This window comes from Bos grunniens, chromosome 19, assembly GCF_055505025.1.
Source record: "Bos grunniens cultivar Pamir isolate PY7600 chromosome 19, Bosgru_T2T1.0, whole genome shotgun sequence".
NCBI lineage: Eukaryota > Metazoa > Chordata > Mammalia > Artiodactyla > Bovidae > Bos > Bos grunniens.
This window is the reverse complement of record NC_141183.1, coordinates 35936977-35962445: the sequence shown is the minus strand read 5'-3', so window position 1 is coordinate 35962445 and position 25469 is coordinate 35936977. Positions and strand designations below refer to the sequence as shown.

At 46.5% G+C, this 25469-nt stretch overlaps 1 protein-coding gene across 3 annotated transcripts in view; it reads left to right on the top strand.

Annotated features, from left to right (window-relative positions):
- Window positions 1-25469, top strand: part of DNAH2 (dynein axonemal heavy chain 2) — a 108685-nt gene that overhangs the window by 24769 nt on the left and 58447 nt on the right. For all 3 annotated transcript variants that reach the window (XR_015147933.1, XM_086359071.1, XM_086359070.1), the window contains exons 11-27: window positions 819-1024; window positions 1453-1582; window positions 1869-2051; window positions 3069-3283; window positions 15006-15152; window positions 15936-16092; window positions 16348-16587; window positions 16882-17070; window positions 17266-17413; window positions 18047-18239; window positions 20901-21101; window positions 21210-21366; window positions 21674-21848; window positions 22235-22398; window positions 23918-24079; window positions 24181-24284; window positions 25261-25417. Coding sequence is in view for 2 of the 3 variants with exons in the window: in XM_086359071.1 (XP_086215197.1) it covers window positions 819-1024; window positions 1453-1582; window positions 1869-2051; window positions 3069-3283; window positions 15006-15152; window positions 15936-16092; window positions 16348-16587; window positions 16882-17070; window positions 17266-17413; window positions 18047-18239; window positions 20901-21101; window positions 21210-21366; window positions 21674-21848; window positions 22235-22398; window positions 23918-24079; window positions 24181-24284; window positions 25261-25417 (2928 nt within the window). In the remaining variant the exon portion in view is untranslated. The remainder of the gene's footprint in view (window positions 1-818; window positions 1025-1452; window positions 1583-1868; window positions 2052-3068; window positions 3284-15005; window positions 15153-15935; window positions 16093-16347; window positions 16588-16881; window positions 17071-17265; window positions 17414-18046; window positions 18240-20900; window positions 21102-21209; window positions 21367-21673; window positions 21849-22234; window positions 22399-23917; window positions 24080-24180; window positions 24285-25260; window positions 25418-25469) is intronic.

Below are 25469 nucleotides of genomic sequence, written 5' to 3'. Positions count from 1 at the left end.
GGAACTCTGCATTCACAGGGGTATATTTTTCCTTTTCTCCTTTGTCTTTAGCTTCTCTTCTTTTCTCAACTATTTGTAAGGCCTCCTCAGACAACCATTTTGCCTTTTTGCATTTCTTTTTCTTGGGGATGGTTTTGATCCCTGCCTCCTGTACAATGTCACGGACCTCGGTCCATAGTTCTTCAGGTACTCTGTCTATCGGATCTAATCCCTTGAATCTGTCACTTCCACTGTATAATAATAAGGGATTTGATTTAGGTCATACCTGAATGGTCTAGTGGTTTTCCCTGCTTTCTTCAATTTAAGTCTGAATTTGGCAATAAGGAGTTCATGATCTGAGCCACAGTTAGCTCCCAGTCTTGTTTTTGCTGACAGTATAGAGCTTCTCCATCTTCAGCTGCAAAGAATACAATCAGTCTGATTTTGGTATTGACCATCTGGTGATGTCCATGTGTAGAGTCATCTCTTGTGTTGGAAGAGAGTGTTTTCTATGACCAGTGCATTCTGTTGGCAAAACTCTTATTAGCCTTTGCCCTGCTTCATTTTGTACTCCAAGGCCAAATTTTTTTTCATATTTCATTGTGCAGGTAAAATTCACCCCAGAAGCCCCTTGCATCTGGTGGATCCTCCTTAGTTTTTTAGCCATTTTAAGCTAAACCAGTAGGGACAGGGAAGCCTGGCCTGCTGCAGTCCATGGAGTCGTAAAGAGTGGGACATGACTTAGCAAGTGAACAACCACAACACAAGCTAAACCAAAGAACTTGGGACAGGAAGACTCAGACAGGAGGGCAGGAAGCCTCATGCTGACTTCTTTGCAGGTATGTGACTGTCAGTACCATTTTGCCCGCTGGGAAGATGGAAAGCAAGGTCCCCTCCCCTGCTTCTTCGGTGCCCAGGGGCCCCAGATAACACGGAACTTGCTGGAGATTGAGGACATCTTTCACAAAAACCTGCACGTGCTGCGAGCCGTCCGCGGGGGCATCCTGGACGTCAAGAACACCTCTTGGCATGAAGACTACAATAGGTGAGAGGGTCACAGACCACCCCCTCCATAGACAGGGAAGGGGGGCAGGGGAGACCAGAGCGGAGTGTGGGGGCAGCAGGTCAGAAATAGGGGGCGAGCAGGGGAAGCGCATGGTGGCTGCTCAGACGCAGGGTGCCACAGCCAGCCTTACTGGCCTTGGGTCCCAGTTCTGCCACAGACTAGTTAACATGACTCTGGACAGATTGCTCTACCAGCTTGGACCTCAGTTTCCTCATCTATAAAATCCGGTTAGCAATACAGCCTACCCCACTGAGTTGTTTTGAGGACTAAATGGATTCCTGTGTGTGAAGCACTCAGTGCTGATACTGAGGATGCCCTCCGTACATAAAACATCGGAGTCGCATTCAGGGGAGGTTCTTGGGGCCAGGCCACGTTGCGCACCCTTTGACACGCCTCTAACGGTGCAGGTTCCGGGCTGGAGTCAAGGACCTGGAGGTGATGACTCAGAACTTGATCACCTCGGCCTTCGAGTTAGTCCGTGACGTGGAGCATGGGGTGCTGCTGCTGGACACCTTCCATCGGCTCTCGGCCCGAGAGGTGGGACTGCCCACCAGCTTCCTTCCTCCACCCCTGGTTCGCTTGAGCTTTCTGTCACATCCTCCTGGTCCTTCCAGATGCCATCCAACCTCCATTTGTGCTCTCGCCCATGTCCTAAACTGCCAGCGCTTCTTTTCTTCCTCTGTCTCTGCCCGCCCCCTCCCCCTGGTGTCCGGAGGGCTTGGGGGGAGGACTCCCATGGCAGGGGTTTAGCTTTCTTCCAGGATGGGGAGCTGCAGGGACCCCATATCCCTGGTCATGTCATTTACTTCCTCTTCTTCGTCAGGCCATCAAGCGAACATATGACAAGAAGGCCGTGGACCTCTACATGCTGTTCAATAGTGAGCTTGCACTCGTAAACCGTGAGCTGAACAAGAAGTGGCCCTACCTGGAGCCCTACATGGCTCAGTACTCAGGGCAGGCCCACTGGGTGCGCATCCTACGGCGTCGCATCGACAGAGTCATGAACGTAAGCCTGGCCTTTCCCAGAACTTGTTCTCGATGCCATGACAGAGTTTGCAGGCTGGGCCCCAGGCTGGTGGGTGGGAGCCCTGGGGGCCAGTCCAGAGCATCTCCCTGGAGAGGTTTCCTGACCTGAGACTAAGTGGATGCAAGGGGCATGTCAGAGGAACTGGCCTGTCCTGAGGAAGGGCTCATGCTTGTTTTTGACCATGTGTCTCTTAAATCCTTCACCTCCTGTAATTGACTTTCTTTTCCCAACTGTTTTCCTCAAGCTGAATGTCTGTGCTTCTCTTTCTTATTTTATTTTATTATTGGAGTATGTTTGTTTCACAGTGTTGTGTTGGCTTCTACTGTACAGCAAAGTAAATCAGCTATGTGTATCCATATATCCCCTCCCTCTTGGACCTCCCTTCCACACCCGGCCCCCATTCTACCCCTCTAGGTCATCATAGCACACTGAGCTGAGCTCCCTGTGTTACACAGCAGATTCCCACTAGCTATCTATTTTACACATGGTAGCATATGTATGACAAGGTGTGCATGTGTACTTAGTCGCTTAGTTGTGTCCGAATCTTTGCGACCCTGTGGACTGTAGTCTCCCAGGCTCCTCTGTCCATGGGATCTTGCAGGCAAGAATACTTGAGTGGGTTGCCATTTCCTTCTCCAGGGGATCTCCCCCACCCAGGAATCGAATCCATGTCTCCTGGTCTCCTGCATTGGCAGGTGAATTCTTTACCACTGAGCCGCCTGGGAAGCCCGTATATGACAATGCTGCTCTCCGAGTTCCTCGCACCTTCCCCTTCCCTGTCTTCATTTAGACTATACCTCTTTTGCTGTGCCTGCTTCCTCTCACCTTTCCTTCTGGCTCTCCCTTCCCTCCCAGTAGTCAAAATCGACCTCCATGCTCTGCCTTACACATATAATTGGGGTGTGTGTGTTGGGGAGGGGAATAGGGCTCTCAGGGCGATGATAACACGGAGGAACGTGGCAGGTGGATCCCAGCATCCCTGGTTCTCCTCCACAGTGTCTTTCTAATGCTCATTTCCTGCCCCACATCGGGACTGGAGAGGAGAGTGTGCACACCTACCAGCAGATGGTTCAGGCCATTGATGAATTGGTGCGAAAAACCTTCCAAGACTGGACAGCCACACTGGACAAGGACTGCATTCGGCGGCTGGACACGCCATTGCTACGAATCAGCCAGGAGAAGGCGGGCATGCTGGACGTGAACTTTGACAAGTAGGAGACCCTCCCCGCCCCTCTCCCCCTCTGCTCGTCCTTTCTATGGTGCCTTTCCCTTCCCCAGCCCTCCTGAAAATTTTAACTCCCGTCTCCTGGTTCCTCCTTTCCATTCCTCTGATTCTCTCTTACCCAGTAATATGTTTCCTCCCACTTCTTAGTCTTAAAAAAAACAGAACAAAACAAAAAACAACCGATTAAAAATAGAAAATCCGCTGTCACCTACTATACCAGTGATGTGGGTGTCCTGCCACTAGGTGGCCATGGTGGCTCAGCGAAATCATCCCAACCCTGAGCCACTGAGGGGGCTTTCCCGAGAGGCAGTGGGGCTCTCAGGTCGCACCCTCTCCTATAGTTGTAGAATCATGACATTCTCATATCACCAGGTTTTCAGTTTAACCAGTCTATTCATTAGTTATTCAAAAATACATAGTGAGTGCCTTCCGTGTGCTAAGAACCAAGATGGGCACAGGGGATGTGTCCAGTGACGATTCCTTGCCCCCTGTTGCTCTGTAAGTGAACTGTTACACCCTGGAGCCCTGCCTCCTTCCCAGATAAGATGCAGAAGAGAGAAATAAAAAGAGGAACTTGGTAAGGTGGCCTTCTACAGAGATGACAACCCTTCTGATGACAACATTTTCCTAATAGGAAGGAAATCACTTTCTTCTTGATAGGTTTGGGCTCCTTGTCATCAGCAAGCCCCTATAGTAAGAGTGGCTTCCCAGGCTTCTAGAACTGGCTTTAACTCATGGAATGTCCTTATTTGTTGGGGAAAATGCGGAAGGGGCTTCTCCAGAGAGGGCCTGTGTGGAGATGGACAGAGAGACTGAGTGTGTCTGTCCTGGGAGCCAAAAGCAACCTAACTGGGAGAAGATGACACATGATGTTTGAAGCAAAAGAACCAAGATGGGGAGACAGTGCTGAGTGTCTGGTCAAAGGGGTGAGGGGGAGGCAGTAGTGAGAAGGACAGAGATGAGAAGCCACATGGATCAGGAAGCAGGTGACAAGCAGGATGTGAAGACCAGAGGGTAAGAGGTTTGAGATAGGCCTTTGACCAGGGAGGGGTGTTGAGATCTGCTTTGATAGGGCTCATGGTTTTTTGAGGTATGGCCAAGCAGGATCCTATAAAATGGCCTCATAAATCAACAATAAGATTTATTTTTAATATTTATTTATTTGGTTGCACTGGGTCTTAGTTGTGGTATGCAGCATGTAGGGATCTTTAATTGTGGGATTTAGTTCCCTGACCAGGGATTGAACCCGAGCCTCTTGCGTTGGGAGCATGAAGTTTCAATTACTGGATTGCCAGGGAAATCTCTTAAGTACTTTTTAATATGAATAGTAGCATACTGTTCACACTATGGAGAAGGCAATGGCACCCTACTCCAGTACTCTTGCCTGGAAAATCCCATGGACGGAGGAGCCTGATAGGCTGCAGTCCATGGGGTCGCGAAGAGTCAGACACAACTGAGCGACTTCACTTTCACTTTTCACTTTCATGTATTGGAGAAGGAAATGGCAACCCACTCCAGTGTTCTTGCCTGGAGAATCCCAGGGACGAGGGAGCCTGGTGGGCTGCCATCTCTGGGGTTGCACAGAGTCGGACACGACTGAAGCGACTTAGCAGCAGCAGCAGTTCACACTATTCTTTACATCTGAAGTGTTCTCAAAAGATTTATTTGATTTTTTTCTATTATAAAATTCTTGATCCTTTTAGAAAATTTGCAGAATGCAGAAAAGTAGAAGGAAGAACAAGATTCCCCCAAAGATAACCACTCTTAAAGATTTGGTTCATGTTCCCCCCATTTCATATGCTTCATATGGTTATTTTTCTTTAATTTTTAGAATCTTTTTTTTTAATTTAAATTTATTTATTTTAATTGGAGGCTAATTACTTTACTTAAAAATGTATTTATTTGGCTGTGCCCGGTCTTAGGGTCTTAGCTGTGGAACGCTGGGTCTTTAGTTGCAGCATGTGGAATCTAGTTTCCTGACCAGGGGTGGAACCCAACCCCCTTGTATTGGAAGTGAGGAGTCTTAGGCACTGGGCCACCAGGGAAGTCCCTCTTTTTTGACTTTTTAAATTAAAGAATTTAAATAACAGAAGTAGTGCATACTGACTGTAAAAGAAAAAAAAAAAAAAAGAGATTGATGTATAGAAGAATATAAAGGAAAAAGTGAAAATCCTTTACACAGCTCCACTCCCTAGAGGTAACCATGATTACCATGTAATCAAAAATACACACTGCACACATAAAACAGGATCCCATTATAAACAGCATTTCTTAACTTGCTTTTTTTGAGGTTAACAATATGTGTGGGAGATTTTCCATTCTGTGTGTACAGACTGCATAATTACTTTTCATGGTTTACAGCTTCCCATGCTTTGACTGTACCATAATTTAATCCATCAACCCTCTACTGGTAGACCTAGAAGTTGCATGGTTTCCACAAGGGTCCTGAACATTCTGTGCTGGGGGCTTTCACCTGGACTCCCTGAGTCTTGTTCCCTTCTCCCCACCGTGGTGTGTCCACCTGATGTTTGAGCTTAGCACCTGGCCACGTAGCCCCAATAAGCTTAGGAGACTGCTTTCTGTCTGCTGTGATCATCTGTTGTCAAGAGACACATTGGATATTTATCTCAAATACCGTTTGCACAATCTTTATGCAGTCTTTTTGGGCCAAATATTTGTGGCCTGGGTTTAGCAGAAACCCAAATAATGGCTAAAACACTTCTTCCAGAGAGAAGAGGTACCCCGATCCTTTGGCAATTGTTGTCTAGAGGGATCTGTTATAAGCTGCTTTACATTTTTGTGGCTTTAAGCTAAAACTACCTCAATCCAGTAAATAATGTATGGGGGAAAAAACAAAAAATCATGATCACAGGGAAGGATTTTGAAAAGTCTGGGCTCATTAAACCAGTAAAGACATCCAAGACAGTTTCAGCTTTTCTAAACCAATTGATTCCTCCAACGAGGAGCAGATAACTTTATCAAGTACTTTTTTGTGCTCATGATCTAGATAAGGTCTTGAAATAAGTGTGCTCTTCAAATGCCCTGATTGTCCTCAGAATTACCTGGCTCTCCCTCCGTTCTGGGAGACTTCCAGTCCCTAACAGCACTGATCTGATCTTACAAAGGATTTTGTTGTCTTACCTTCTATCCCAAATATTTGAACTCTGAAGTCCAAATTGGCTTTTACCACATTTTACAACCAGACCAGCCTTACAGATTGCACTTAACACAAACATATTCCAGATGGCGTCTGTACCCTGGCTGAAAAAGAGTTGTGTTATCGCTGTGTAAGCCAACTCCTCTGTGTAGCAGGACTTCTCCAGGGCAGGACAAGGGACACTGGCGTCTGACAGTGTTTTGCGACTGGGACTTCCTCTTCCTCCTTTTCTCTCTGGTCTGACAGCGCTTTCTCCATCAGGTCAGTTCATTCTGGGCTGTCAGCACCAACCCCAGTCAGCCTACTTGCCCTGGCTCCATTGCCTGAGCACTTGTCCAAGGAAACAGAAAATATTTTACAAAAATAATTCCCCAGACTGATTTTTTAAAATTAAAATTTTTTTGACCATGCCATGACGAGGCATGTGGGATCTTAATTTCCCAACCAGGGATCCAACCCATGCCCCCTGCATTGGAAGTACAGTGGCTTAACCACTGGACCACCAGGGAAGTCCCAGACTGGTTTTGTTATGTTTGTTTTTTTTTTTAAGAAATGTTATGTATCAGGAAAATAAATTTGCATTCCAGAAACTTCTTGACAAATTTCTGGCTAAGCCTGAGCATCATTGTGAAAAAATGTCCTCATAGGGACACCTTCCTCATAGGGACACCTTCCTCAGCATCAGGAAGGTGTTTTTCAAAATTCATCGTATTGACTGACAAGTTAAAATTTGATAATTTGGCTTAAAGTTATTTTGAAAAGTCTTGTCAAGCTGAGGAAATGAAGAAACAATTTAGTGCACTGTTGGATAGTATATGTATCCAAGCGGGCTTACCAAGATGTTGACAGAGTCAAATTCAAGGCCTCCAGCTTGAAGAGCGTAAGAGAATATGATTCTGTTACTAGAAGTGTTCCCATACATATTTACACCCCTCCACCATCCTGGTATAGCTATGATAGAATTTGTGGTTAAACTGACGTTCAGTGTTTTTCTTAATATGACTCTGTTAGTATTGTTTACTGTGGAGCCAAATCATGTTCAGTTATTGCAGTTCTCTCCTTGCTTGTATGACACTTGTTCTTTTTGGAAATAACAATGACCTCACTGTTTTTGTTAGCACACTATTCACTATCATTAATTCTTCCAGACCAACCAATAAATTCCTTCAGATAATATTTTCCTTTGCTATCTGACTTATCACGTATGTTACCAATTTTGTGTTCTTAGCGCTATCCCTCCTGGAATTCCCTTGTCCCTTCAGTCCAACTGGTTGGTTTTGAGGCCAGGTGTCACTGTGGGACTTCTCTGAGCCTCTTTTGTTATTTGATTCCCCCTTTCCTTTGTCTTCCTCTTTCTTGGTTTATGCTCTTACTTTGATGGAGTACATTCTTTAGTAGCTTTCCATGCTACATGGGAGGTAAACTTTTTGAATTCTTACATGATTGACAACAACTGTTTTCTGCCTGACACCTGTTAGTCCTTCATGGGATTCTAGATTGAAAGCAGTTTTCCTTCATTTTGGCTCTCCTTTACATTGGAGGCTTTCCTTAACTGTCCAGTAATCTGCTGTTCATTCCTATTTGAGAGAGCCTTCTTCCCTTTGAAGAATTTTGACACAGTTTCAAAAATAACACATACTTCAGTGAAGATTGTCAAGGTGTGAAAAACAGCATTTCTTTGTCCACAGTCTCTTAAAGCACATATCACAAATGAGCGCTTGATAATAATTTCCTTCCTTGGTAGAGTCCTCTCCAATAAAGGTGGAAAACTTGCACTGTGATGTCATGTCCTATATTGCTACTTTAGTGCTTGCTTAGTAGAACAGACACAAAATATTCTGAAATTTTCACCTCAGTGTTCTTTTAAGATGACATCTTGGTGATATTCAGGATATAAAGCTTCATCAGAGTATCTTGAGATTAAGGGGCTTTTTATCCTCTTTGATTAAAAAATGTAATTTCTTTTTCCAAAAAAAGAAGAAAACACACAGATTTACAAAGTCAAATGACTCTTACTCAAGATGTAAAAGTGTTTAAAATATTACATATTTTCTCCTGGCATTTTGTGATTTTTAGTCTTTACATTTGGTTCTTGGATCCATTTTCAGTTTATTTTGATTTAGGGAGAGAAGCACAGATGCAACTTGAGTTGGTTTTGTGTTTTTTTTAAATATATCCCCAGATGGCTAGTCAGTTGACCCAATCTCATTTATTGAACTGCTATCTTTATAGTATAACAAATTCCCAAGTATGTCTGTGTCTATTTTGGGATTCACTATCCTGTTCTGATAGGTCTATTTATTCATATGTAGAGACCAAATTGTTTTTATTATTGTCCTCATTACTCTCCTTTTTAGATTTTTTTTCTTGGATATTTTAAATATTTATTTCTCATAAGTACATTGGAATCTCTTTGTTTAGTTCCCCAAATGGTCCTATTCCTATATTTGGCGAGGGGTGGGGTGGGGGTGGGGTGGGGGGACAAGATTGGGTTAAATTTATAGGTTAACTTAAGAAGAATGAACATCTTTAAGATTTGAGTTTTTTCTATCCAAGAATAGCATTTCTTTCTTTCAATTTATTTAAGTCCTGTTCTTTTGTTCATAGATATTTTTCATACATATTAACCGACTAACAAGAAATGTGATAATATATATTAACATCTTTTGGTGATCTCTTAATTTTTGTTGTTTTAATTATCATTGGTTTCTTTTTCTCCATGATAATATTGAACTGGTTATAGTTTTTATATTGGAAAACTTTGATTTTAATAAGTTAATTTTGTACCCAGTCCCTTTTACAACTAATTCTCTTGTTTAAAATAGTTTTTTCCTTTTTAAAAATTTGCTTATTAATTTCATTTTGGTCTGCACTAGGTCTTTTGTTGCTTTCTCTAATTGAAGCAAGCGGGGGTACTCTTTGTTGTGTTGTGTGGGCTTCTCTTCCAAGGCTGGGGATCAAATCCACGTCCCCTGCATTGGCAAACAGATTCCTATCCACTGTGCTACCAGGAAGGTCCAGTTTTTCCCTTTTAAAACATTTTTTTAATTATGAAAGATCATATCATACATATAGAAAATTACTTAAAAACCTACATGTTCAATGTAATCTATAGGTATAAAATAAACACCCTTGCTACTGTCACCTAGGTCAAGGAAAGAATGTGGCCAGCAGTCCAGAAGCCCTCCTACTTATATTTTTCAGTTGAACTATCTGTCAACACTTACAATTCAGGAGACTTTATATAAAAATTCACTTTCTGGCCTCTCTTGAAATCACACCGAGCCCATATCCCATTTGGCAGCAAATGCCTGGAACCCTGGAGCAGTGACTCTTGTAGATGGACCTCTCGCTCTTTCACCCAACTTTAGGCCAAAACTCAGTTGCAGTTTATCGTTGCATTAGAGCTGTGCTTGCCTTGGAGTAAGTGGAATTCCTGAACTTTGCTTTTGATGATGAAATCCAAAGGAGCTGGTGCTTGGTTGGATATTGGAAGGTCGAGGTGAGGGACGACACGGGTTCTGGCCCAGACAGTGGGGCAGGGCCATTTCTGCACGGATGCAGGTGTCCTCGGCTGAGAGAGGCAGCTGAAGCCGCACAGTAGGTAAGGTCACCCAGGGCTAGTGTGCTGGGTGTGCGTGACCTCGAGGGGCTGGCGTGCCAGGGAGCTGTGGGGGAGGTGGATGCTTCGCTGAGTCTCCAGAGTCAGCTGGATGAGATTTCCAAGGGACCCTGGAGAGAAAAGGCTGCTTGTCCTGACGTGTGGAGCTGACAAGAGAAGCACCGAGGTTCAGAAGCCAGGGAGGAAGGCAGAGAGGAGGCCACCAGATGTGGAGACTTAGAGGGGAGGGTGAGGCCAAGGAGGTTCTCAAAGTGTAGCTACAAGAAGTCCTATGAGGAATCCTGGGCAAGCTAGACGGAAGCAGATTTAGGGACTTCCCTGATGGTCCAGTGGCTAACACTCCATCCATGCTCCCAATGCAGGGGGCCCAGGTTCAACCCCTGGTCAGGGAACCAGATGCCACATGCTGCAACTAAGAGTTTGCATGCGGCAACTGAAGATCCTGTGTGCCACGACTAAGACCTGGTGCAGCCAAATAAATAAATAATTTAAAAAATCTTTTAAAAACGCAGACTTAGAGGGGAGGGTGGGAGGCAGCTCTTGGGACTGAGGAACGAGAGGAAAAGAAAGGAAGGGAATTCAGGAGGCCGATTTTTCACAGAAGGCAGGCTGTGAAGGGGGCAAGCAGTGTGGTGCCAGGATGTGGAGTCGAGGGTAGGTGGTGTTTTGATTTTGTTTTAAGATTGTAGAAACTTGGCTTATTTAAATGTTGATGGGAAGGAACGAGTAGGGTGGGAGTGTAGGCAAGCTGGAAAAGATGGTGTCTGAGGATGCAAAGGGAAGCTGGATTGGAAGGACTTGACCTTGGATGCAAGGAGGGCCTCTTCTGTAGTAAACAGAAGAAATCATAGGTATGGGGTCAGTTACGTTTATAAGTTTTAGAGCAGGAAGCATGTGGAGTTCTCTCCTGGTGGCTTTTGTATTTCTTTGAGGGAAGAGGTGGGGCTTTCTGTGGAGAGCGAGAGGAGCAGACCAGGTTTGAGAAAGCAGAGGATTTGCAAACAGTCCCTGTGAGAACAGGAAGGACAGGAGATTGGGGAAACCCCAGGGGTGCAGCCTTAGAGGCCAGCTGGGACCAGAGATCTTGGACGTGCAGCCTGCTAATCTGTGTAGTCGTGTGATCTTCTCCAGCTTTGCTTGGCCACCTTCACATGGCCTCAGCAGAGAAGAGAGTGGACAGAGCCAGGGATGGGGTTTGGTCAGGTGGCTTAGACTAAAGAAGGAGGCGAACAGAGCCAGGGATGGGGTTTGGTCAGGTGGCTTAGCCTAAAGAAGGAGGCGAAAGACAGAACTGGTGAGAGAGCAGCGGAAGCGGGCAGGGTCCTTGGAGGAGGGGATGGAGGTGGAAGGGGACAAACAGGCAAGAGGAAAGGCCAGGGGTCAGTGACCTGAACGTCCCCATGGGATCAAAGGTCGACTGGGAGGACTTGAGTGCAGGTACTGGGATGGGCGAGGAAGCTGAGCTGGGGAGGGACCATCTGCTTGGAGACTGACTGTAAAGGTGGCGGGACATGAGTTCCAGGGCGTGGCCTCTGAGTGGGGAGGAGAAGGTCAGGTCACTGGGTGTGAGGTGGCAAAGGACACTTAGGACAAGGGCCACAGACACAATTAAAAAATTTTTGGCATTACTTGTCATAAAGGAGAAAGAAACAAGTTAAATGAATTTTAATTTTCAATCCGGTATTCCCCAGATATTACCTTGCCAATATGTAATCAATGTAAAGAATTGTTCACAGAGAGTTTTATATTCTCTTTTTCATGCAACATCCTCTTTGCCTTTCATCTTTATGTCTCTATTTTATGAGGGGTCTCTGTCATTTATCTTGTATCTTTTTTTTTCTGCTTTATTTTTAACTTCCAAGAGCTCTCTTTGTGTCCCTTTTATAGCATCTTGTTTCTGTCTCACGGACGCTCTTTGTTTCTTATCTCTCTCTCAGGATGCTCGCTGTGATTCTGTTTTTTCTTTCGGGGGTGGGCCACCTTTCTGCATCTCCATCCCCTCTCCTTCCCTTCTGGTTGCTTTTTTCTGTTTAAGGAAAGATAGACCCATTTGAATTTGGAGTTCCAAAGAATAGCAAGGAGAGATAAGAAAGGCTTCCTCAGTGATCAATGCAAAGAAATAGAGAAAAACAATAGAATGGGAAAGACTAGAGATCTCTTCAAGAAAATTAGACATACCAAGGGAACATTTCATGCAAAGATGGGCACAATAAAGGACAGAAATGGTATGGACCGAATAGAAGCAGAAGCTATTAAGAAGAGGTGACAAGAATACACAGAAGAACTATACAAAAAAGATCTTTACAATCCAGATAATCATCATGGTATTATCACTCACCTAGAGCCAGAATCCTGGAATGCAAAGTCAAGTGAGCCTTAGGAAGCATCACTACAAACAAAGCTAGTGGAGGTGATGGAATTCCAGTTGAGCTATTTCAAATCCTAAAAGATGATGCTGTGAAAGTGCTGCACTCAATATGTCAGCAAATTTGGAAAACTCAGCAGTGGCCACAGGACTGGAAAAGGTCAGTTTTCATTCCAATCCCAAAGAAAGGCAATGCCAAAGAATGCTCAAATTACCGCACCATTGCACTCATCTCACACACTAGTAAAATAATGCTCAAAATTCTCCAAGCCAGCCTTCAACAGTACGTGAACTGTGAATTTCCAGATATTCAAGCTGGTTTTAGAAAAGGCAGAGGAACCAGAGATCAAATTGCCAATATCTGCTGGATCATGGAAAAAGCAAGAGAGTTCCAGAAAAACATCTATTTCTGCTTTATTGACTATGCCAAAGCCTTTGACTGTGTGGATCACAACAAACTGTGGAAAATTCTTAAAGAGTTGGGAATACCACCTGACCTGCCTCTTGAGAAATCTATATGCAGGTCAGGAAGTAACAGTTAGAACTGTACATGGAACAACAGACTGGTTCCAAATAGGGAAAGGAGTACATCAAGGCTGTATATTGTCACCCTGCTTATTTAACTTATATGCCGAGTACATCATGAGAAGCGCTGGGCTGGATGAAGCACAAGCTGGAATCAAGATTGCTGGGAGAAACACCAACACAAATATGCAGATGACACCACCCTTTTGGCAGAAAGCAAAGAAAGAACTAAAGAGCCTCTTGATGAAAGTGAAAGAGGAGAGTGAAAAAGTTGGGTTTAAACTCAACATTCAGAAAACTAAGATCATGGCATCTGGTTCCATCACTTCATGGCAAATAGATGGGGAAACAATGGAAACAGTGACAGACTTTATTTTTGGGGGCTCCAAAATGGTAAGCCCAAAAAATGGTGACTGCAGCCATGAAATTGAAAGACGCTTACTCCTTGGAAGAAAAGTTATGACCAACCTAGACAGCTTATTAAAAAGCAGAGACATTACTTTGCTAACAAAGGTCCATCTAGTCAAGGCTATGGTTTTTCCAGTAGTCATGTATGGCTGTGAGAGTTGGACTATAAAGAAAGCTGAGTGCCAAAGAATTGATGGTTTTGAACTGTGGTGTTGGAGAAGACTCTTGAGAGTCCCTTGGACTGCAAGATCCAACCAATCAGTCCTAAAGGAGATCAGTCCTGAGTCTTCATTGGCAGGACTGATGTTGAAGCTGAAACTCCAATACTTCGGCCACCTAATGTGAAGAACTGACTCATTGGAAAAGACCCTGATGCTGGGAAAGATTGAAGGCGGGAGAAGAAGGGGATGACAGAGGATGAGATGGTTGGATGACATCACCGACTCAACGGACATGAGTTTGAGTAAACTCCGGGAGTTGGTGATGGACAGGGAGGCCTGGCGTGTTGCGGTCCATGGGGTTGCAAAGAGTTGGACACGACTGAGCAACTGAACTGAACTGACTCCCACCTTTTATGCAAGGAGAGGCAGAGACCAGTGTTCTGCGACCCTTGGTTGTCTGATTGTATTTCAGGGACCGGGGCTGGAAAGCTGATTGGCAGCTCTGCTGAGCAGGAAGGGGGGGCTTCTCAACTGCAGGCCTGTCTGGATGGGCTGTTTCCTGGCAACTCCAGAGGTCATCACCCTCGGCACATTTCCATTTAGGCTGGTCTGAGGTCACAGAAAACCATCTCTCAAACTCTTTTCCGGAGGATATAGGTCCTGGTGCCAGAGACTGGTGTCTGGGTGGAAAGGGGAAGTGGGGGTCTTAACATTCATGTGTACGTGGTGACTCACCGCCCTGCTTTCAGTGGGTTACTCTCTCCTACAACTGGGCCTGGGGTCCCCAGTCCAGGGACCCTCTGTTTGTCTCTGCACTGCTTCCCCAGACAAGAAGCCTTCAGTCTTAGGCTGGGGCGAGGAGGGGCAGCTTGCTTAACTCCGCAGAGTAGGGCCGCTTCCTAAACTTTCAGCTATTCTGCTTGTTTTAGTCCCACCATCACGCCTTTCCGGAGATCCTTGGAGCTACGGGCCCCCCGAGCCTTGGGAGGGGGTTCTTAGCCATCTCCGCCACCAGCTGAGGACTCTTCTTCTGCTCCTTATCCATCTGCTCTTCCACCTTTCAAATGTTTTCAGTTACTATCTCCTTGTATTTGTGGGTTTATGCCTTAAACAAATGAAACATTCTTTACTGTTGTTTTAGTGGTTTGGGGAGAGGAGCAAAAGTCAGTGGGTCCAGTTGCCTTCTTTACCCGGAGGTTCTGCTTCATTTATTTTATCTATTTACTTAGCTGCGCTGGGTCTTAGTTGCAGCATGTGGCATCCAGTTCCCTGACCAGGGATTGAACCCAGGCCCCCTGCATGGGGAGTGCAGAGTCTTAGCCACTGGACCACCAAAGAAACCCCTCTGCTTCACTTCTTACTTTTAAATGTCTCCATGCTCCCCAACTCCATACCTCTCGAACTGGTGTTGGTTCTGGCTTGCGCCCTTGCACAGCCACCTCAGAGGCTCTGCCTGTGTTTCTCCGCAAGGACCCTGTCGATCCTCTTTGTGGAGATCGACTACTGGGAGCGGTTACTGTTCGAGACACCCCATTACGTGGTGAATGTGGCTGAACGTGCCGAGGACCTGCGCATTCTTCAAGAAAACCTGCTGCTCGTCGCTCGGGACTATAACAGGTGGGGCCCACTCCTCACTGAAGCCCTCCTGCATGCCACTTCCTGCCCTCTCTTTGTCTTTTATCTGCCCCATGATATTGTCCATTTCCTACAGTACACATCCTTCATATTTTGTCCATCTCAAAAAAAAAAAAGGTTTCCTGTTCTCTCTCATGTGGCCCTACAATTATTCCTGTCCCTTGTCTTCTATCTTTAGAGTACAGAGAAAAACAACAGGTCCCCTCCCACCCCATCAGGCACTTGGACCATGTATACTGTTGGCCTGAGTCACTTCTTTGGGAAGGAAGTTGATGGCATTAGGTTTATGGGCCCATATCAACATAAGGTTGTTTGAACCAAGATGGCCCTCCTCTTAATCCCATTAGCACTCATCTCTGAAGTGAGGCTTTGCTTGAAATTGGGTACCTTTCTCAGGCCATTTCAAGTGCAAAGAGATGGGACCAGCAGTCTTGTTTAGGTGTCTAGAACTGTGCTGTCCAATACAGTAGCCACTAGATGCATGTGGTTTTTTTCTATTTAAGTTAATTGAAATTAAATAAAAGTTTAAAATTCAGTTACTCATTTGCACAGGCCACAGTTCAAGTGCCCCACAGCCACATGTGGCTAGTGGCTGCCATACTGGGCAGCACAAATGTCAAAACATTTCCACCATCACAGAAAGTTGTATTGGAAAGTCCTTGCCTAGAATCATGAACTTTCAGATTTTCCACCAAGTGTCCTGGTGTGGAGATGAGGTCTTTCTGAGCTCATCCCCATTAGCTACTGGCCTTCTCTTACTCGCAGGATCATTGCCATGCTGTCCCCAGATGAGCAGGCCCTGTTCAAAGAACGTATCCGGTTCCTGGATAAGAAGATCCACCCTGGGCTCAAGAAGCTGCACTGGGCCTTGAAGGGGGCCAGTGCTTTTTTCATCACAGAGTGCCGCATACATGCCAGCAAGGTAGGCTGTGGTCATTAGACCCTAAAGGTCTGCAAGGCTGACTGAAAAGCTGACATGTGGGTACTTAATACCCCAGTCTCAGGTAGTGGCAGAGAGACCAGGGGAATTGTGTGAAAGAAATGAAGTGTGTTTAGTGAAGGACTTTTCTTTTTTTTTTTAATTGTCAGTAACTCTAGCTAGAGAATAGATGGAAGGATGGAATTAGGCCCAGAGGATCTGTTCCCAAACTCCCCCATGGGTGTGGTCTGACTCCAGGTGCAGACGATCGTGAATGAGTTCAAGGCGTCCACTCTGACCATCGGCTGGCGAGCCCAAGAGATATCAGAGACACTGCTGGTGCGCATCAGCGGCAAACGGGTGTACAGGGACCTGGAATTTGAGGAGGACCAAAGAGAGCATAGGGCAGCCATGCAACAGAAATTGATGAGCCTGCATCAGGATGTGGTGGCCATCATGACCAACTCCTATGAAGTCTTCAAGAATGACGGCCCCGAGGTAAGGGTCCTGTGGCCAGGGCTTTGTGGGTGAGCAGATCCCCAGTCCCCCCAGCCCCATCAGAACCTTCTCTTGATCGTCCCCCTCCCTCCCACCCTGATTCTGTGTATGCGTGTCAGACATCCCACTCTAGCCTTGGATTCACCCAACCTTCAGCTTTTCAGCCTCTTCCTTCAGGACTTTATATCTGCCTTTCTATTAAAACAACTTGTTGCCCTCCCTGTTGGCTGGTTCTCCTTTCCCAGGGCCTGCCCTGTTTTGCCTGAGGGATTCTCTTCCCCACTCTTCCCACAGATTCAGCAGCAGTGGATGCTGTACACGATTCGGCTGGACCGCATGATGGAGGATGCCTTGAGGCTGAACGTGAAGTGGTCTCTGTTGGAACTGTCCAAGGCCATCAATGGGGATGGCAAGACTACCCCCAACCCACTCTTCCGAGTGCTTGTCATTTTGAAGAATGATCTTCAGGGAGGTGTGGCCCAGGTGGGTGGGAACCACTTTGCCCCAAACATCTGAAACCATCACACTTTGTCAGTTTCCGTTAATCCTTAGACTTGGCCCTAGGCTTTGGCTTTGTCCTACAGCCTCCAGGCCTGGTTCTGAGGTGTCCAGCCTGCCTAGTCCTGAACTCACCTCCTCCAGAGCCTGTGCTGAGCCCTCTCCCTGGTGCTCCCACAGGTGGAGTTCTCACCCACTCTGCAGACCTTGGCAAGTGTGGTCAATGACATCGGCAGCCACCTCTTCTCCACCATCTCCGTCTTCCGCCACCTCCCCGAAATTCTCATCAAGCGCAAGTTTCAGCGTGAGCCCATCCACACCATCGTGGGTGAGTAGGCGTCCAGTGCAGGGGTATCAAAAGCCTAGGACCAGATGAGGGAACTCCCTGGCAGTCCAGTGGTTAAGACGCTGCACGCGCTTCCAGTGCAGGAAGCGTGGGTTTGATCCCTTGTTGCAGAACTAGGATCCCACATGCCACATGCTGTGACCAAAAAAAGAAATTAATTGGAAACAAAAACCAAGCCCTAGGACCATGTGGAGCTAGGAGGAGAGACCAGGGCTGTTTCTAGACATACCTGGCCAGTTGTCTCCATGGATTTTGAAAACCCAGGTCAAGGTGCTGGATTGGGGAAGGGAAACAGGACACAGACAGGGGACAAAATTAGGTGACTGATGCTCAAGGGGTTTGGAGTTTGGGGTGAGGAGACCCAGAAGGAATTGTTTGGGTAACAGGGCTGGGATGTAAGAGGCCTGGATACCAACACATGAGACATCTGAATCCCCCAGAACAGAGTCATTCTTTTACGTTCTGCTTCCTCCTTCATTTTCTACTACTCACATTTGAGTGTGTTTCTTTGGGGAAGTGATGTTGGAGGGGAGACTCTGGGGCAGTAGCCAGGGGCTGGGCTGGAGCTTGAGTCAGGGTGGAGGTTAGTGAGAAGTATTTTGCTGGGTCTTGAAGAGCGGGATGAGGACATCAAGAAGATCCAGGCCCAGATCAGCAGCGGCATGACCAACAATGCAAGCCTGCTGCAGAACTACCTCAAGACCTGGGACATGTACCGAGAGATCTGGGAGATCAACAAGGACTCCTTCATCCGCCGATACCAGCGCCTCAACCCGCCTGTCTCTTCCTTTGATGCTGACATTGCCCGGTAAGGAGCTGTGAGGATCATAGGAGGGGGTCTGGCCTGGAGACCGAGGGGTGGGGAGGAAATGAGAAGAAAGGCACTGGACCTTTGTTTCTTAAGGAGGTAGGGATCCAATGAGAGCTGGGAAAAAAAGAAACGTCAATTAGATTTTTTTCCCACCAATCTCTCTGCTGAAGCACCACGTCAGCAATTTAGAGTTTCCATCAGTCTTCTCAAAAGAGCATATTAATAATGATTTATTATTATATGCTTAAAATTTATAAATGAGTCTAGAACGTTCTGTCATAGTCAGTTCATTTCAGTTCAGTTGCTCAGTCATGTCCGACTCTTTGCGACTCCATGGACCGCAGCATGCCAGGCCTCCCTGTCCATCACCAACTGCCAGAGTCTACCCAAACCCATGTCCATTGAGTCGGTGATGCCATCCAACCATCTCATCCTCTGTCATCCCCTTCTCCTCTTGCCCTCAATCTTTCCCAGCATCAGGGTCTTTTCAAATGAGTCAGCTCTTTGCATCAGGTGGCCAAAGTATTGGAGTTTCAGCTTCAACATCAGTCCTGCCAATGAAGACTCAGGACTGATCTCCTTTAGGACTGACTGGTTGGATCTTGCAGTCCAAAGGACTCTCAAGAGTCTTCTCCAACACCACAGTTCAAAAGCATCAATTCTTTGGCACTCAGCTTTCTTTATAGTCCAACTCTCACAGCCATACATGACTACTGGAAAAACCATAGCCTTGACTAGACGGACCTTTGTTGGCAAAGTAATGTCTCTGCTTTTTAATATGCTGTCTAAACCTAGACAGTATAACTTTCCTTCCAAGGAGTAAGCATCTTTTAATTTCATGGGTACAGTCACCATCTGCAGTGACTTTGGAGCCCCCCAAAATAAAGTCTGTCACTGTTTCCCCATCTATTTGCCATGAAGTAATGGGACCAGATGCCATGATCTTTGTTTTCTGAATGTTGAGCTTTAAGCCAACTTTTTGACTCTCTTCTTTCACTTTCATCAAGAGACTCTTTACAGTAAACTTTTTTAAAAAAAATACTTAAAAATCTTTCTGTCATCCCAGAACTCTATGTACACCTGTACAAATTCACACATTGTCATTCATATAATTAGAGTCTTAAGAAGTTAAGTTAATATGGAATCCATTTCTCACTTATGTTTGAGAGCATCATTAGAGTTTATGGCTTTTAGAAAGTAAAATATGCATGTGGTTAGTAACTTAAAAACCCTATAAAGCAATTATCCTCCAATTATAAGTAAATTAATTTAAAAAAACCCTAAAGAGATGTCAAATTAAAAATAAAAGACTTTTTACCGAAAAATAAAAAAGATTTAAGGGAAAAGTTGCTCTTGTGGGGAGTACCATAGGATCCCACTGGAAGAAGAGAGATGTTAAGGATCTGAAAGGTAAGAGATGTGAACAGTTTCATTTTAAAAGTGCAGACAGGAGTTAAATTGAAGAAGATTCTATTTTTAAAAATTATTTATTTAATTTACTTATTTTGGGCTTCACCAAATGGGCTTCAGCACATGGGCTTTCTCTTGTTTTGGTATGTGGGCTTAGTTGCTCCACAGCACATGTGATCTTAGTTCCCTGACCAGGGATTGAACCCACATCGCCTGCACTGGAAGGCAGGTTCTTAACTACTGAACCACCAGGGAAGTCCCTGAAGAAGATTCTTAAATTCTGATCTGAACCCTCATCTCTTTGTCCTCTCGTTATTCATTCATTTGTTCAAAAACCACCATTGTTTTATGGGTCATGAAGAATAAAAAAAAAGAGCAAGTTTTTTCCTCCCAAGGGCTCTAGTGCAGTGGGAAAGACACAAATATTGCTGACAGAGCAGTGGCTGTGGAGTCTTGAGGAATGTTGAAATCCCGTCTCCACCATTTACCAGCCGTATAATCTTAGGTCGGTTCCTCTCATTCTCTGGGCCTCAGTTTTCTGTGAAATCGGTGTTGTACTATCAACCACAAAGGTTGTGAGGTTATTAAGTACACGTGGAAGCACCGTGTGAACTCTGAAGCCTGCAGGGGCTAACATGCTCATTGCTCTTGTATCGGCTTCCCTGTGATCAGCGCTGTGGGTGAGGCATGCAAGGTCCTGGGCGGTTCAGTGGAAGGAGAGAGAATGTCCAACTTGGGAATGTTAGAAGAGGAAGGACGTGGTTGAAAGGAGTGACTTTGGGGCTGGCCTTTTTGGAATGGGTAGGATGCCAGCAGGCAGAGATGGGCAGGGAGAGCGTGTTCACCAAATAGTGAGCATCCAGGAAGGAAGTCAGCGGGGGGCATTACGTACAGCGGCCACCATCATCCTCTCCACAGCCTCACGGGGTGGGTTCTCTTCTCATTGCCATGTTACAGATGAGGAGACTGAGGCTCGGAGCCGTTAAGTAACCTGCCTGAGGGCACAGAGCTAGTGAGCAGGACTGTGTGAACTCAGCCTAGATCTCTGTGCCTTGAAATCAGACCAAGGAGTCTGAAAGCAGTGGAGGGAAAAGGACACCATCACAGCAGTTTGCCCCGGGCAGGTTGAAGTGGGGAACATCCGGGGGCAGAAGGATGCTGGGTGGGCGGAAAATGCCACCCAGTCAGGGCATCGGGCACGTCTGCCAAGGAAAAGCCGTCCTAGCAGGGATGTGTGGGCCCTTTCAGCTACACAGAGGTGGCTAATAATGTGCAGAAGGAGGAGACCGTCCTGAACATCCAGTTTGTGCTCCTGGACTGCTCGCACCTCAAGTTCTCTCTGGTGCAGCACTGCAACGAGTGGCAGAACAAATTCACGACCCTGCTCAAGGAGATGGCGGCCAGGCGGCTTCTGGAGCTGCACACCTACCTGGAGGAGAACTCGGAGAAGTATGTGGACGGGCCATCGGTGGGCGGGGGCACACTGGCTCAGGCCACCAGTTGGGGAGAGTAGGCCTGGCCTTCCCACCCACCCTCTCTCCCTTCCCCTGCCTGCAGAATCAGCCGCCCTCCCCAGACCCTGGAGGAACTGGGGGTCAGTTTGCAACTTATGGAGACCCTGCAGCACGAACTGCCCACCATGGAAACCCAGATCCCTCCCATTCACGAGCAATTTGCCATCCTTGAGAAGTACGAAGTGCCAGTCCAGGACGATGTGAGTTCCAGCGGCCCATCCTAGCCCCAGGCCCTTGGCTGTCAGGAGGGAGAGCAGAGAAGTGAGTGGGGGAGAAGGCGCAAGGCCCCAGAGACTCTGAGAGCCAAAGTTAATTTGTGTGCTCTTTCGGGTCAGCTGGAGGATTTCTGTCAGGCCCAGCAACTGTTCAATCTCTTTGGGCCTTGTTGCCCAAGAGCTTGGAACTTGGCCACAGACTCTGGTCTAGAGGATTGGAAAAGAGTTCTTCTGGGAGTTGGTGGGACAGGAAGAGCTCTGTGGGCTACCCTCCCCTTTGTGATGTCCCCAGGTGCTGGAAATGCTGGACAGTCTCGGTGGGGAATGGGTTGCCTTCCAGCAAACACTGCTGGACAGTGAACAGATGCTGAAGAAACACAAGGAGAAGTTCAAGACAGGCCTCATTCACTCAGCTGACGACTTCAAGAAGAAAGCACACAATCTTCTGGAAGAATTTGAAGGCAAAGGTACGCTTCTCGCAACCTTTCCTTCTGCTTTTCCCTTGTCTTGACCCAGTCTTTCAAAGTGTGGGTCCCAGGAAAGTGCCAAACAACGGAAAGAGCCAGGGACTGCTGTCAGTGATACACCTGTTGTCACTGAGTTTTGGCTGGAAGGCAGCAGCCCTGCTCACGTCTCCAGTTTTCTTACACCAGCTTTTCATCTCACTCATTACTGACTCTCCAGCCACAGTTAGTTTCAATGCATTCTTTTCAACGGGTCCCCTCTTGTTTTCCGTGTCTTGTGGGAAGAGAGAAGTGAGATTTATACACAAAGAGGTAGGTGAGCCACAATGGCCTTTCAGAGGACCTTGGCCTTAAGTGAGAATCTGAACCTCACCTTGGACACCCCACAGGCCCCTTCACCAGCAATGTGGGGCACCAGGCAGCCCTGGAGCAGATCGCCCACGTGCGGGCCATGCTGAACGCCATGCGGGAGGAAGAAAACCTCCTCCGTGCCAACCTGGGCATCTTCAAGATTGAGCAGCCAGCCTCCAAGGACCTGCAGAACCTGGAGAAGGTGGTGTGCCTAGCAAGGCCCTCATGGTGACCCAGGAGAGGGGGTAGGGGGCAGGAGAAGGGGTCCCATGGGCCTCAAAAAACACCTGGGACCAGGAAGATGGGTGCACGAGAAGCTTTTTTAAAAAATAGAGGTAAAACTCGGGTAGCAAAAGAGCCATTTTACAATGAACAGTTGAGTGGCATTCAGTACATTCACGATGTTGTACAGCCATCACTTATAATTCTACTATATTTTCATCACCCCCCAGAGAAAGGCTTTAGCAATCATACCCCACCCCGTTCCCTCTCCCCCAGCCCCTGTAGACCACTAATCTATTTTCTATGTACAGTTGACCCTTTAACAACACTGGGTTTGAACAGATAAGGCCCGCCTATACATGGATGTCTTACAGTAGTAAGTACTGTAATACTACACGCTGTGCGGTTGAATCCACAGCTGGGAAACTGTGGCTGTAGATAAACTGCAGATATGGAGGGCGGACTATAAGTTACACACAAATTTTCCACTGCATAGAGGGTTGGTGTCCCTCACCCTTATGGTTTTTAATGGTCAGCTGAACATGGATTTTTCCTATTCTGTATATTCCGTATACATGGAAGCATGCAATACGTGACTTTTGTGTATGGCTTCTTACATTTGTCTAATATTTTCAAGGATCATCCATGCTGCAGCATGGGTCAGTATCTCGTTCCTTTTTATGGGTGAATAATATTCCATTGTATGGATATACCACATTTGTTTATCCATTAACCTGTCAATGGGCATTTGGGTTGTTTCCACTTTTTAGCTACTGTAAGGAGTGCTACTCTGACTATGCCTGTACTTGGCGTATGTTTGAGTTCCCATTTCCAATTCCTGTGGGTATGGACATAGGAGTGGACTTGCTGATCACATGGTAACTCTGTGTTTAACTTTTTGAGGAACCTCCAAGCTGTTTTCCACAGCAACTGCACCATTTTATGCTCCCCCAGCAGCATACAAGGGTTCCTATTTCTCCACATCCTTGTCAACACTTCTCCCTTTATTTTTGGCCCTAGTCATTCTGGTGGGTGTGAAATATCTCCCTGTGGTTTTGATTTGCATGTCCCTACTGACTAATGAACTTCCCTGGTGGCTCAGACGGTAAAGCGTCTGTCTACAATGCGGGAGACCCTGGTTCGATCCCTGGGTCGGGAAGATCCCCTGGAGAAGGAAATGGCAATCCACTCCAGTACTATTGCCTGGAAAATCCCATGGACACAGGAGCCTGGTAGACTACAGTCCATGGGGTCACAAAGAGTCGGACATGACTGAGCAACTTCACTTCACTGACTAATGGCATTGAGGATCTTTTCAAGTGCTTGTTCCTTGAGGCTCTCTTAAAGCAAGAGAGTGGGGAAAAAAGTGTGAACTGAGGAGGAGGCAACTCTGTTTTGCCGGGAGGGAAGATCTCCTGAGGATGAGAGGAGGCATTTGTCAGGGAGAAGGAGGGTGGGAGTTGCCTGACTCTGTCACCCGTCTGGTCTGGGCCCCAAAGGAGCTGGACGCGCTGCAGCAAGTCTGGGAAATCACCCGAGACTGGGAGGAAAACTGGAACCAGTGGAAGGTGGGCCGGTTCCTGACCCTGCAGACAGAGGCCATGGAGACTATGGCCCATGGGCTGTTTCGCCGCCTCACTAGACTGGCCAAAGAGTACAAGGTGTGTGAGGCGAGGGTGGAGGGCCTCGGGCAGGAGACTGAGGAAGGCGGGCTGTGCTGGAAAGGAGGGCAGGTCTCCTGATGTCTTTTGCTTTTGCTCAGGACCGAAACTGGGAAATTATTGAAACCACTCGCTCCAAAATAGAGCAGTTCAAGAGGACCATGCCGCTCATCTCAGACCTGCGAAACCCTGCCCTTCGAGAGCGGTGAGGCTGCCCCTCACACCCTGGTCTGTCCTGGCCTGGTTCTCCCGGTTGTTCCCTCCATCGCGTTCCCACCTCGCTCTGCTCTTCTGCCCACCAACACACACCCTGAAGGAGGCTTCCCAAGAGCCCATTGCCTTCCCCTGTCACACTGTTCTGGGTTCTCTGGCCTTCTTGGCTCTTTCCCCTCTGTCTCCTTTCAATTTATGTTGTCTATCATAGGTCTACTTTATGTCTTCTGTCCCACAAAAGCCTGAATTTTGTAGTCCAAATCTAACATTTGTCCTTTAGGGTTTTTACTTTTGTGCCTTAAGAGGCCCTCGCAATCCCAGAGCTGTCAATGCAGTATCTCCGTACTCTCTTCGCATACTTTATAATTTTGCTTCTCAAGTTTAATTCTTTTAATGCATCTGGAACTTATCATGTTATAGAGGAGGATTTTGAAACTGTTGAGGCTAGCATAGACTATTTCATATGTGGTGTTTTAATAATTGTATATCCATTTAGGAGTAAATAGTTTTACTTCTTTTATATTGCCTCTAGCATGATGTTTTTGGCAGCGCTTCACTAATATCTATTATACGATAAAGTATAACCTAACCACTTTATTTGCTTAAGTTATTTAACCTCGCTAAGCCTCAATTTCTTCACCTATAAATGGAATAACATTTATAGAGTGACCACGAAAATGAAATGCCTCATGTAGAGCACTTGGCCCAGCACCTCATCTCTAGTAAACCTGCGATCATCCATCTGAACTCCTTTTCTAGAGTCAGCAGCTCAATCTCTGTATTCCCCACAGTGCCTAAAACGGGATCTTAGAGCCTATTTAGGAAATATCTGTTGAATCTCGGATTAATAAAGGCACGGAATCATAACATCCCAATGGAAGAAAGCTAGGGAGCAATGCTCACACTTCCTGGTAGGCCTTGCTGACTTTTTGTCCCCAGCTGATCTGACCTTTTGTCCCCGGCTACAGGCACTGGGATCAGGTCAGGGATGAGGTCCAACGTGAGTTTGATCAGGAATCAGAAAGCTTCACCTTGGAGCAGATCGTGGAGCTTGGGATGGATCAGCATGTAGAGAAAATTGGGGAGATCTCTGCCTCAGCCACCAAAGAGCTGGCTATAGAACTGGTATGACAGAGTCCTCTCCCATACTCCCCTGTTTCCTCAGCTTTCTGGAGCA